The 14,387-nt window shown below is 37.5% G+C and overlaps 1 protein-coding gene across 1 annotated transcript in view; it reads right to left on the bottom strand.

The window, feature by feature from the left end:
* Positions 1–2,735: 2,735 nt before the first annotated feature.
* LOC118740177 overlaps positions 2,736–14,387 on the bottom strand; it is a 66,962-nt gene continuing 55,310 nt past the window's right edge. Inside the window, exons 3-6 of the mRNA XM_036471674.1 lie at positions 7,528–7,697; positions 7,313–7,455; positions 6,671–6,890; positions 2,736–5,995 (exon numbers count right to left, since the gene is read on the bottom strand). Of these exons, the coding sequence (XP_036327567.1) occupies positions 2,736–5,995; positions 6,671–6,890; positions 7,313–7,455; positions 7,528–7,697 (3,793 nt within the window). The remainder of the gene's footprint in view (positions 5,996–6,670; positions 6,891–7,312; positions 7,456–7,527; positions 7,698–14,387) is intronic.

Genomic DNA, 14,387 nt, shown 5'->3' with positions numbered 1-14,387 from the left:
AAAATATTGTAGGACATTCTACTTTGCATTCCCTGAAATGAAGCAAAGAAGTGAAATAAATAAAATATTGTAGGACATTCTACTTTGCATTCCCTGAAATGAAGCAAAGAAGTGAAATAAATAAAATATTGTAGGACATTCTACTTTGCATGCCCTGAAATGAAGCAAAGAAGCGAAAAAAATAAAATATTGTATTACATTCTACTTTGCATTCCCTGAAATGAAGCAAAGAAGCGAATTAAGAAAGATATATTATAGGACATTCTACTTTGCATTTCCCAAAATGACACAAAGAAGCGGAATAAATAAAATATTCTACTTTGCATTACCGACAATGCCTAAAAGAAGCGAAAAAATTCCAAGGCATTACAACGCTATGCCTTCTAGAACACGTTACCACTAAAAGCGATTACCGATTTTTTGCTGGGAAGTGCCAAAGTCTTTTCAGTTGCGGGCATCTACGAGTTTTCGCGCTCAGTGCCGATTCTAGAAAGCTGTTAAGTTAATTGTCTGTCTTTGCCTTCCATGGGCCTCTCATCTACGCCTATTGTACCTCAAATGAAACTTTTCAAACTCACGACCCACGAGGGGTCGCCAACTAATTTTAGCGCTCTCCTCGATTTTGCCGAAAAAAGATCCTCAATTTCTTACCGAAGCACCCGCCTTAATTAAGACTGGACATCTTTCTCGAATAAAAATCATAAACAAATCACCTTTATTCTGGTTGTCGTTCATTCAATTACGTCGCGAAGGAAAACATTAAGGACAAGTTCTGACACGTAGTGCCCATGATAATCTCAATTTTCGTCGAATAATCGGAATAAGGCGGAACACTTTGCAACTTTCTTAAAATTCTGTTGAAGATTTTAAGCAAAAAACAACTGCATTATCTTCGATATGCGAAAGCGAGCAAAGCGAACGCTTTTACTCCGGCTTCAGATGTAAAGAGAATATACATATTTCTTATATGCAAGTATGTACGTATGTACATATATTGGGGACCCAAATTTTTTTCCAGCCATCCGCCAGAACTGAAGAATATCGAAAACTAAGGAGATGCTTATTTCTTATATATTTATATATCGTCACCTGGATAAAAGATTGTCGTGTTACTTTCACCAAGTTTTAGGAAATAGCGATTGAAGTTTAGAATTTAATTTCTAAAAAAAACGCGACGAAAGATTTTGTCCAAAGCCTCAGAATATATTATTAGTTCACGAAATTTTTAAATTACATACATCGTTTTCATTGTTTATAAATAGTTAATTATTTTTGAGCTTGTGAAGGATATTCTTTAGTAAAATTTTGTCATATGCGACATTTTTCAACAATTTTGCAGCCACTTTTTATGACATACGAAAAATGTGATACAATTTTGTACAAAATTAACGATATGTTTAACACAATATATGGGAAAGTAAAAGATTTTATTTTAAAATACATAAAAATAAATATTTTTTGATCAAATAAAAATAGTCTTTCAGAAGCCTTCAAATAAAAATATTATGATGCATATTTAACTTAAAAATTTTACTAAATACTTTTTTATAACCGACAATCTCGGGTCCTATTTACAAAAATTTTACAGTTAAATTTGCATCATAATTTCTTAGCAAATTAAACAAGAAAAAAATATGTAGATATATTCTGCATATAAAATATATGTATAGTAAAATTCAAAGCGGCGGCACGGTTAAATATAAACTGATTTTTCTATAATTCTGGAGCAAGGCAGCAAATAAATTCCAAAAATTTATTTCAGATGTATTTTTGTACCACCTTAAAGCACTATTACGGTATTTCGACGGCTATCTAGTCAACACATTAAAAAAAAACGAGCTGAGCGAAAGCTCACTTCAATAAAGTTTTTAATTTAAGTGAAAACCGAAAGCAGCGATCAGGTAAAAGCTTAGAAAGTTGTTCTTTCGGCCGTCATGTCGTCTCACAACAAAAAAAGCTAAGCAAAAGCTTCCATTTGAACTTAATTTATAAAAAAACAGCTTAAAGGTTCTTTAGAATTTTAAGTGCTCTTTATTTGGACACATATTCGCATGTTTTACAAAGGTCGCTTTTGCTAGAACAAACTATTTAAATGAATCAGATGACATTTTTTGTTGACAACAAAAAAAAAATTAACCATAAAGAAGCAAAACGTAAAAAATTTTAAATTAAATATATGTAAACAAGTAATTTTAAAGCAAAAACTACAACCGATTTTAATGCTCGTATAACAATTTAGGAGTACCGTTAATTTCTTCATGATCCAATGATCGAAACTAAATCAAATTAGAATTGAACTACCCTTGAGGTACCACCTTTCGAAAATGGTTCACGTGGTCCAGAGTTATACGGCAACATACATTAACAAAATAATATTCCGATGAATTGATAAGCGTCCTTCTTTTTTCGAAGTCAGTTAAAAAATTTTAAAATGAACTTGCAACAAATATGAACAACAACAAGTAAGTAAGTAACCGACTTAAAAAAATATATATAATATATATATATATATATATATATCTAAACCAGATTAGTATGGGACCACCTCTGAGACACTACCTTTCCGATGCAAAAAGGATTATCGAATTCGGTTGACGTGGTCCAAAGTTATGCGGTAACATACATAAAAAAACGAACTGATAACCTCCCCCTTTTTTGGAAGTCAGTTAAAAATAAAAAAGGAAAATGTTTAATAAAAGTCTATTAACAATTATAAACCATATTATCTGCCTTCATTAGGCACCCTCCATCATATAACCTTTGCCTACGTCTGGCCTTGAACTTTTTCTTTGCGCCTCAGCTGTAGACATAGGTGTCTCTTCATCGTCTTGAGATTTTGGATTTGCAATGACCTCTTCTTCTTGTTCTTTCACACTCAACCCCATCTCTGGCTTTTTCTCTGCCGTCTGCGGCACTCCACCCTTCTCCTTAGGACCTTTGCAGCGACATTTTGTTAGAACCTCTGGGTATACAACCAGAAGTAGCAGCAATTCCACTAGAAGCGTTACAACGTAGCAGCATAGCAGAAAGAGCAGGAACCAGCCGTCCATAACACGTATCAAGAACTCATACTCGCTCCGCTCAGCTTCATAATTATTCAGATTAGTATCGCCAAAATAAAGGAAAACAAGTAACAGGATAACCGCAAATTTTGCTATCCAAATGCAACTACGCACAAAGCGATCGACCTTAACCACGCCGTATTGCCAAGGCCCGAAAAGCGGCTGAAATAGAAACCAAGTCATGAATACATCGTGGTAGGCAGCCTTTACTTTTTTCCAATTCTGTGCTTTGGAAATTTGCTCATTTCCTGCAGCGCCCTCGACCGCTGAGTCATTTTGGCTTTCTTCGTCTGGTTGCACAACGACTGGCTCTGCGCCAATCCACTTTCGTACTGTACAGCGTTGCTTCTTGCCATTTTCTAAATTCACTATTGTTATCGACTCACAGTACCAGGAGGGATAGCGTCCACTCTTATCCTGGCTTATAGTTATCTGCAACGGTCCCTGCAATTCACTCGCTTTCACAGGCAGCTCTAGTACGCAGGTGGTGTAGGGCTTCAAGTGCGGCTGCTCGGGGTTCTGTGTGATTGTGTAGCTGCGGCCACCTGGCAGCGCGACCACCACATTTGCCGAACTGGCGGCCGTCCACTGACCGCCGGTCATGATGTGCAGCGCAATGTTACGCGACTTCTCGCGTTCGTTCTCAGCCAACGCTGTCACCAACTGTTGTTGCGCTTGGCTTGTTGCTAAATCATCACAGGTGCGCAGCAACAACCAGATAAAGACTAAAATCAGCAGTACGTAGAATGCTACAAGGTACCAATTCACGTCGAGGCTCTCCTTTAACAAGCGCTCACGTACCACCTCTTCGGCTGTGCTGTAGTACGAGCGACCAGCAAATACGGACATGTGGTAGCAAAAGCATGTTATGTTGTCGCTACCTTCCGAATCCAGCGCCGCAGAGCAGCCCTCGGTGCGCCAGATGGGATTATCTAAGTTCACATTCCACGTCAGGCATTCATACAGTTCCACATTAAAGGCGTAGTTGGCCACTTTACCGCGCATATTCACGCCTTTTGCCGCAATGAGCGCGACATAACACCAGCCGGGTTCGCCGGCGTCGTTTGAAGCCGAGCATTTGGTGCCGTTACCAATGGCATCCGCTTTAATACGTATACCCGCGCGCACCTCCTGCTCGTTGGGCATGTGATTGCACTTCACTAGCGCATCCATATCCACGTCGACTGCCTTAAAGTTGATAATAACGGCGGCGCCCTCTGGTGCGCGCACCCGGTAGATGGGCATTTCGTTCGTTTCCCTAATCGAATGGCGTATCATTGGCGGTTCCGTTGGCAGGCGCTGCTGCAACATCTCAAACCTTAGTGGCACATCGAGCTCGGTAATCGCAAGCGATAGATCTTCTTCATTGAACGAGCTGAAGTAGAATACGGAGGTAGTGATGGGATGCTCATTGGGATACCACCAAAACGGGTTTTCCTTGAACGAAACCACTTGTGCAGTCATTTCCTTACCACCTAACTTCGATTGCATATCTTGCAGCATGGGCAGAGTAAGCACTGCAGTGGTGAGGTAGTCCAGCGAGACTATTATCAAGGGTTCATCGTCGTCGATGCCGAAAGTTGACATCTGCACAGTAAACTTATTGACGATGAATTCCTTGTCACCCTTGTGCACGTTGAGGCTACTCGCGACGCCAATATCATGCAGTAGCTCAAAAGTTTTGCAAACGACATGCATCCAACGGTTTATTGGTGTTAGAACTGTGTCATTGAGCCAATTATGGGCGCCGTAGTGTTCGACCAAAAGTGCTACTCTTGGCGGCATCATGGCGCGCTCCTTGGCCACTTGTTCCATGCCGCCTTCGAATTCCCACAACAGTGACTGCACATCCACAAACTGCTCGGACTTTGTCGCGAACTTGGACACCATGCCAACTATTTCATCGGACATGTCCATGAGATCTTCCTTATCTAAGTCCTTTATCTCGCCATTCTCAATAGTCTTGCTGAAGCCATCGCTTATCTTGTCCAACAGCGCACGAAACACTTCAACTTTCTCACTTGTTAAATTGGCCAATGGTTCGACCAGTTGGCTCGTCATTGTACCCAACTGCCGCACGTCAGCCAGCGAGTCCGCGTCGAAGTTCCCGAATGCAGAGAGTATATGTTTTAACACTTCTAGCGGCTGGTCCTTCATCATCAGCGTAGCTTTGACAACGGCGCGGGCAAAGTGTCCACCATTCAGTAATTTTTCTATATTATTTGCATCCCATTGCATATACTTCATTATGTTCTGCAATCCCTTTGGTATCACAGCGGGCGTCAACTCCAAAGGCACCTCATGCTTCGTGCAAGCATCAAAGTGATCACATATGCGTACGGTGAGCGCGGGCACCTGCGGCACATACACCTCCCAATTGGGATCGGTGGTACGGTCGTATAGCAAATTACCCGCCTTCAGCGTATAATACAACGGTAAATCGGGATCAGTCCAGTTCTTGCAAGCCACACGAAAGAGCGTGTCGCCAGGAATTCCGCTTTTTGGTGCAACCGTGCAAATGCCACCCGTCGGTGGATCGTTGCGCATGAAGTGCGCCTTGGCCTTACTCACCACACCATCGGCTACGAGTGTAACGTTGAACTTGAAGATGGGCGCATTTGGCGGCATGAATCTCACCTTTCCATTGTGATTGGACGTTATGAATACGTCGTCTACCCAGAAGTAGAATTTCAGGGATACCCCGCAGTAGCCAATGCAATCGACGTGTAGGAAAATGCTGACACCCTCATTGTAGCGGTAGTTTAAGCAATTGCGTTCACATAGAATAATTAAAGGTATTTGTGTGCCGTATTCGACTCTTATATAAATTTGATCGCCTGCAACTAAACCTGTTACGGGCGACTTAGTATGGAGCGTTATTTGATAGAGGCCTCTAACGGAGAGGTAATGGCCATCAATCTTCAGTTTGGGACCTAGAAATTGAAGAGGATAAAGAAAGTATGAAAAAGAAATAAATAAGAAAAGTGTGTTACAAAGAGAAAAGAAAAATATTGAAGAAAGTAAATGGGAAGAAGCTCGACGGAATTTTTGATTTATGAAACATACTTTATTTTTTATTAAGTTTGTTAGTTACCATATTTGCGAAGGTATTTAATTCTACATATCGTGCACTTTCAAAGGTGTATTAATTCAGTATTTACTGTACAACAAAATTTTTCAAATATATGAAAACCCGCTACAAAAATATTTTCGACGATAAACTTTCTTAAACCTATTTAGTGTGATACCCGTATTGTAATATTTTATTTATTTTATCAATTGGATAATTGAATATAAATTTTCAAACAGGTGGCAACCCTCCTTTAAGCCTTTTTCTTTTGACATCCATATTGCACTATTTACTTTATCTTATCAAAACAGGTGGCAACTTTCTAAATATTGTTTTCCTGTATTTTAAGTTAGATCTTTAGCAATACACCGGGGAAAACATACCGGACAGACAGACAAAAATTCTAAAAATTATTGATTTGGCCTCTGTTGCTCTTGTAGAAACTTTTTTAAAAATTAGTGACATTTCAGGTGACAACATATATGTAGATTGGTTGAACTTCACAGATGCACATAAATATGAAATTACTCCCACTCACCAGTTGACATAACCTTGCCCTCCTTGCAATATTGATTATCCATATCAATCTCGACTGGTCTGCAGGTCCATTCGAATATGTAGCGTTGATTTCCTTTCGGCTGACTGTAGTCAAAGCTTTTGGAGCCGTCCAACTCAATGATTTGCTCCGAGCCAATCGATATGAGTTCCGAACCGTCGATGTGACTGTACATCTCTAAGTTGATGAAATCGATATGGCACTGGGAGAAGTGGAAAATAGTATTACCGTAAACGAAATTGAAACAGTGATTTGCATTTTAGTGTACATATAAGCTCCGGATAAAATAGATTTTTTTCGCGAATTTCATTCAAAACAATTTTTTTCACTCGGGAATTTAATCGTACAATTTCTTATAGAAAAATGCTATTTGCTCTTAAATTTTTGTTAATAAAAAAAAAAAATCGCGAGGAAAAAAGCTTATAAATATTGTTCTCGCAAATTTCAGCTTTCAGAACTAACTTTTATTACACTCGCGATTTTTTATCATGAAAAATTTATTCAAACTTGATTTAAATTTTGTAAGACTTATACCCCATTTTCACCAAGAGCTTAACTGAAAATAAGAGCCCAGGTGAGTGCAAGAAATCAGAAAAGATCTCCGAGCTGATAAACTAAACTCACCTCACAGCGTCCCTTCGTGCGTCCATCACTTTTTGTCACCACAACTCGATTATTTTCGCCTTTTTCACTGGGCTTCACCGAAACTGTGAAGGGCAACCAAACTACACGCGGCACTTTTGTTGTACCCAAATCGGTTATAATCTCTGAAAATATGTAGATTGAAAGCAACGAAAATTGTCAAACACAAGAATTTTTCATTTGCTGCCCCAACTTACCGCCTGAGCCCGAGACGACTTTCCACGTATACGTAACCGGCCGTGCGCATGACCGACCTTGCACTGCAATTTCATTGCGTTTGCCAACATCAATCCATATGGGTGCGTCTGCGTACTGGCCATGCACGCATTTACAAAATGTGCAGAGATCCTGCACCGAAAATGACGGACTGCAAAGGCACAAGGCGAGTATAAAGTAATAGCGGAACATTGGTGTGGAGTGTTTTTGAAATAATAACACGAGCAGATTTGATAGGAAAACTAAATAAGCTGTAAAACTTTTTTTACGAAGCAGAAGTTGAAAGTTGTAAAAAAGACGAAAACAATTTTATTTCTATACAAAGAAGCTAAGTTGTTGAATTGTGAGTAAATTTTTAGATCGAGTGATCACTTCTAAATGAATTGATAATAAGTAGTAAGGTGCACTTACTATTTTTCTGAAGTTACAACATCCACGGGGGAAGCAGTTGTTATGGCCCATCAAATAAAGTTTTCTCTACATATACAATCTTTTTTTTTAGGGGCACTCTAAAAAAAAATTGTGTAGATTTCCTACCTAAAAGGTAGGTTACTGATTTCCTACCTTATTATTCGCAAAATTACATGCTCGAATTTTCAACGAATAGTTTGTTTAAGTTTCGGACTTTTTAGAGCGTAATATAGCTGCTGTGGTGTGCGTAAATTTACTACGAAAGTGTGTACAAGTTACAAAATACACATCTGCTGTCTGATTTCCACCGTAGAATTGTGTAAAGCCGCTAACAAAAAGGATTTTGACACACGAAAATGTGTAAACGAGAAAAATACATATCCATCGTGTAAATTTACCAAAAATTTTTAAAAATAAACAAAAATATACTCAATTTAAAGTCGCATTTTTAAACAGATTTTTTAGAGTGGGACGTATTCTTTTGCAATGAGCTGGATTCGACCGTGCGACTAAATTGCGAGTCTGGTAAATTATTTGATCAGTTAGTAGAGAGCGCTCAAATGAATAAAGTCTTATATAGTATTGACAAATTAAGTTAAGGTTTTGGCTAATAAAATTAAACTCTGGACAAATAAATTTAAATTTTGAGCAGATAGACTTAAACTTTGTGCGGATAGATTTAAATTTTGGGCAAACAAAACTAATCTTTTTGCAATTAAAATAATACTCTACTGTAGTACTAAACAGTGTTTGAAAAACTAGTATTTGCTTTATTTGGTATATTTTTCAGTTTTTCAAACACTTTTTAGTACTATAGTAGGGTTTAATTGTATTTGCCCAAAGTTTAATTTTATTTTCCCAAAGTTTAAATCTTTCGTATTCTAATTTTACTTGCCAAAGTTTAACTTAAGGTGTAAATGCTGTATATAGATAGGCTAGCATGTTTTCTTTCTTTCTTTTACGCCTAAAATGTACTTCTAGGGTATAAAGAATTAGTACCAGGTAGACCGAGCTCTGCCCGGAGTGCATATACTTTTTAAAGTTGCCAGGATTTGAGTACCTTTAAAAAATATTAAGGAAGAAAAAAATTTGGATTTCGATATCTATAAGTAAATTTCTTACTCCAAAATTTAGGTGGCAACCCTATTCTGAAATACGCTGGAATGAATGGTACATATCTTGAGCGTATATGTACTGTGTATATATTTATAAAAATGCTGATTGAACGTAACAAAATAAAAATTTTCACTACTTAAAAGCGTGGCAACCCTGATGAATAATATGTTCAGACCAAAGTTCTCAATAATAGCTTTCATTTGATATCCATATTGCGACATTTTATATAAATTGTGCAGAATCGAAAATATGTGGCAACCTTACACCATTATCCTAAGGGATAATATTTTGTATATAGGGAAAGCATTGTTTAAGAACCTGCTCTTGGTACCCATGAATAGTAATATTTTACCTTTTTACTAAACAAAAAAATAAATAAATACGCGATTTAAAATAGGTGGCAACCCTATTAAAAAATATTTTTGAATTAAGGATCTTTAAAATACCTTCCATGTGATACCCATATTATGATGTTTTAATTAATTTATAACTAATTTCGAATAGGTGACAACCTTATGCGAGTTTTCTCGGAGATATTGCCTATTCAGATAACCCTAAAATCCAAAACATTATCTGTGTACAAAATTTCATCAAAATCGTTAGAGCCGTTTCTGAGAGCCCTATGGATATATATACATATATATACAAGAATTGCTCGTTTAATGTAATAAGATATATCCTTAAAAAGCTACTTTGAGATGCTGATATGCAGAAAGTTACTGAATTTTTTAATTACTATAGTTTAAAGTAAGGCGCAAAAATCAATTTAAAACTGACACCAATACAGATGCCATACATGTACATTGAGAGGATACGCCTCCTAAATGTATGCTTCAATGTGTATACTGCTGCTAGGCAGCAATTTAGGAATATGATTCAGTACATTTTGGAGATTTTTTATTTTTTCGGGTCTTGTTGCGATGTTTTGAAACTCTTTTTGGATTGGGATTATTGTGCTTTATTTGCCGTTATTTATCTCAGTATATTTGCAGAATTTCCGAAAATTTTCGTTATCCTTCGTGTTATATCTGCGAAATATTCGCGGAGTTTTTCGGGATGTTTTGTTGTATTTTCAAGTGTTTTGCTATTTATATTTATCTATTTATCTCAACTGGCTGCGTTTGCAACTGAAATAAACATTTGCAGCTCCAAGTAGAATTTCTTCATTTATAGCCTGCCAGTTATCATGGCATAAATGGCCCAGACATTTAAGTAGCGTAGCGCAGAACATAAATAGATGATCACCTATAGAAGAGCCGCAGGCAAGGGAAGAGTCTGCAGGCAAAGGCACAGAAGGGACTGAGAGCACCGATCTGTTAGCCAAAGCTAGCACTGCTCAGAGAGTCAACGGGCCTCTCTAAGCAATCTTCAAACTGAGCTAATCATAGCAAACGGATTGAAGAGTGTTGACAGAAAATCACGTTTCGCTAAAAGTAAGATTAAGTTAAAAAGAAAAAAATCCAAAATCTATTTCCGAAAGGGTATGAAAGCATACCAAAAAATTACCAATGAGATGCGATTAGGGAGATCCATACAGCAGTGTTTATCAGTGCCGATATGATTGTGTAGGCAATTGTGCACTTAAGAAAAAAAAAAACTAGTACTAATTAGTCTCCACTTGCACCCGTAAGTCGTCGATTCCCATCTGATGGGATCATTTGGCCATTGTTTAATATCCACTGACAGTTCGCGGATACCAAACTCGGTCTAATCTATTTAGAAACTCGTTTCACGTTTTATGCAGGACTCGTATGGACATTTGCATATGTAATTTAATATGCTCGCATACGTGTGTTTCTACCCAACGGGACTGAAAGTTAGCTGCTCCCCAAAGGAGCAAGTAGGGAGCAGTACAAAAGCAAAGTAAAAAATAAATTTTTAAATTTCTAGCAATGCTCAGAAATAAATATCATTTTGAGTAGTAACGTAAAATATTTTCTTTTGAAAGAAGTTAATTTATGTACAAACATATACATATGTATGTATGTATTTTCGTATGTATACCATATAGAAAAGAAAAAAAAAACTTGTTTATAAGTACACTTAATAAAACCATAAAATGGTTTACAAAAACGCCATTTCTTTATTAAAACAAAAATATAATATACAAATTAAAATTTGCATGCATCGCTTTTGAAATGCTTTAGTTAAAGCGCTCATCAAGAGCAGCAAGGGAGCGCTTCTTTCTAATGACACCCAATGTTAAAGCGCTCACTGCTTAATATGGAGCGCTCCAATAGCACTAATGGAGCGCTTCTGGCCCCGTTGGGTAGTACAGATGTACATATGCCTACACATTTATATAAATACATAAGGGGTATTCACGATCCGGTGCATACTGTCTAGCATGGTGCATAGATAGCATAAATAGCACTATTGTTGTTGTTTCATGTGTTCAAACAACAACAAAAATAGCCAATCACGCGATTTATGCTATCTATGCACCATGCTAGACAGTAGGCACCGGATCATGAATACCCCTGTACGTATGTATATGAATTGCATGCATGTAAATCCGCTTGTATGCTGGATGCCAACAAATAACGTTGTCAAATTAAGTTATATACCTTCACCCACATACACACACACACACACACACATAGCACACATTGCACACATTTGAGAATGGCTTGATAGAAAGCCCATCGCATTACGTATACGCCCTGTTGAATGGCAGAAATGAAATTTACTTTCAATTTCAATGCAATGCAATTTCTTTTTATTATTTTTTCTTTTCGCTCTTAATTTTTATTTCACATGCGCTTTATACATACATGTTTGGCGATTCTCTGCTTTTTATGACGTTACACTCGAGCGCCTTTTGTAAGTAAACTCGCACTCACACGCGCTCACACACACACTGAGAATCCCTCATGGCACTGCTCGGCATACGAATTTATTGCATTATAATAAATTGTATTGAAAATAAGCGGGTAAAAAGATTGGAGTACACCATACAACTCTGAATGAAAGTGGTGTAAGCAAGATTTTTATACAATGGCGGCGTGCATGTGAGTGTGTGAAAGTGCGAGCATGCAGGTGTATTAATGCTTGCATCATGTGTCTCACATACTTGCACACGCTGCATAATATGCCAGATTTTCAATTCAACAACAAAAAAACATTAATATACCCTCCATGGCTCTACATTCCCTTCCGCTGTTGCTTATTGTCTGCTCATTGCATTGATTGACACAATGTCTGGCTGAGTGACTGACTGACAAGCATACAAATTTACATACGCATGTACATATTAGCTCGCTGCTGTTTCTATAGTCAGCTGCATGCATATTCATGTGTCATAAATTGAATTACACTTTTTGTATGCTCCCTATAAAAGGTTATGAAAAAATAATCACGGCGCTGATTTTGTATGTACGTATTTTTCTTGCTGCTTTTGCTTTATTGACTTTTTTGGGGGTATTAAATTTTTCAGCTTATCTACTTTGCTTGACAACAATAAAACGTTATTGCGTTTTGATTTGAATTATATGTACATATATTTTCTTTGTGAAATTAGTGCGCAGCTGAATTCATAAGTTTTGGGTAGAAAAAAATTTGATTGTTATGCCGAAAATAGCTGCATTTCCCTGCTTGCGTTGTGATTGATTGAAATTGCAGCTGCGCCTAGCCTAAAGGCACGAAAACAGCTGTGATATGTCAAAATGGTGAGCAGTATGACTTAAATGTAAAGTTTCTTTAATTTTTAATAAAAATGCTGTCATTCACAATTCGATCACATTCAACTAGGAATGAAAGCGTTTTTTCCAATGTAGAAGAATTTTAGTTGAAGATAAATGATTAACCGGCTTAAAAAAATGTAATATTCGATGAGTCTTTTTAGGCTCGAATGGGTCAAAAGGTCTCATGAGCGCAATGTTAAGTGGTTCGTTCTTCATGGAAGCCTATAAGGAAGGAGCTACGATCGTTTAGTTGGAGTGATCACAAGGTGCAATCTATGGGACCAGCATATGGCTTCCACGGGTATTATCGGCAGCCAAATTTGGTCTCCTGTCTGGTGGAGGATGCCCTGTTACATTTTATTTGTTTTTGCTCTCCCTCTACTTTACTAAGGTGGGGCTATTTCGATACAGATGTATTGAGACAGCATCAGCTATTTTAACACATAATAATAAGTACCAGGTTGACCGAGCTTTGCCCGGAGTGCAAACTTTAACAAGTTCTCAAGGTTTGTATCAAATACTGGTCATTTGGATAGCTCCAACAAATATTTTTGAAAAAAAAAAATTTGGATTTCGATATCTATTAAGTAAACTTCTTACTCAAAAATTTAGGTGGCAACCCTAATACTTTCTGACCAAAGTCCTCAAAAATACCTTTCATTTGGTATCCGTATCACGATGATTTAGATGAATTTTGTAGAATCGAAAATAAGTGACTCCGCTGGCTTGACCATGTCGTTCGAATGGACACCGACGTTCCAGCTCTGAAAGTATTCAACTCGGAACCCGCTGTTGGTAGCCGAGGAAGAAGGAGGCCCCCACTGCGATGGAAAGACCAGGTGGAAAAGGACTTGGCTTCACTTGGCATTTCCAATTGGCGTTAGCTGGCACAGAAAAGAAACGACTGGCGTGCTTTGTTAAACTCGGCCAAAGAAGATGAAGATCATTGCATGTCATACTTCCGGTTTCACGAAAGCAATTTAAGTGAAAAAATGATTTTTTCGCTTGCAGTTTCCATATTAAATTATAATAAAAAAATTATTTTTCACTTAAATTGCTTTCTTGAAACTGGCTAATAGCTTTCCTAATATTTTTTAGCACAATTTTGCTGCTTTAATAATCGAGAGTTAAAGCATAGTCAATTCCAAAATTGAAAATCGCAAATCATTTCAGTTTTTGTCATCGTAATAATTTACCTTTACAGCTCAAAATCATAAGCAACCAGCAGTTGAAGTCTTGAAATATTTTTGCTGCAGGGAAATTTCATCCTTCCTACACCAAAGAAGTTGCATTTAAAAACTAAGTAAAACACTATATTTCTCCCGTTGCAACTTGGCTGATAAATATTCACTTCTTATCGCATTGGTGTAAGCGAAATTGTTTTCTTTTTCTGTCACAAAAATCTGGGCCAACATTTGCGTGCGCGGCATAAAACTCGATTTGCCAACGATTACATGGGCATTTGTTTGCTACATCGAAGTGCAGGTATTTGCATATCTACACCTGCACTACAAATATACATACATACACATGTATTATGCAATAAATACACACCGCACCGCAACACAAAAAGGTGCACAATTTATAGACTTGCGCTCACAGTCAGACATTTGCCAAGCGACATTGATAAA

This window comes from Rhagoletis pomonella, unplaced genomic scaffold, assembly GCF_013731165.1.
Source record: "Rhagoletis pomonella isolate Grant_MI unplaced genomic scaffold, Rhpom_1.0 Rhpom_scaffold_00005, whole genome shotgun sequence".
NCBI lineage: Eukaryota > Metazoa > Arthropoda > Insecta > Diptera > Tephritidae > Rhagoletis > Rhagoletis pomonella.
This window is presented reverse-complemented; position numbering and strand designations above follow the sequence as displayed.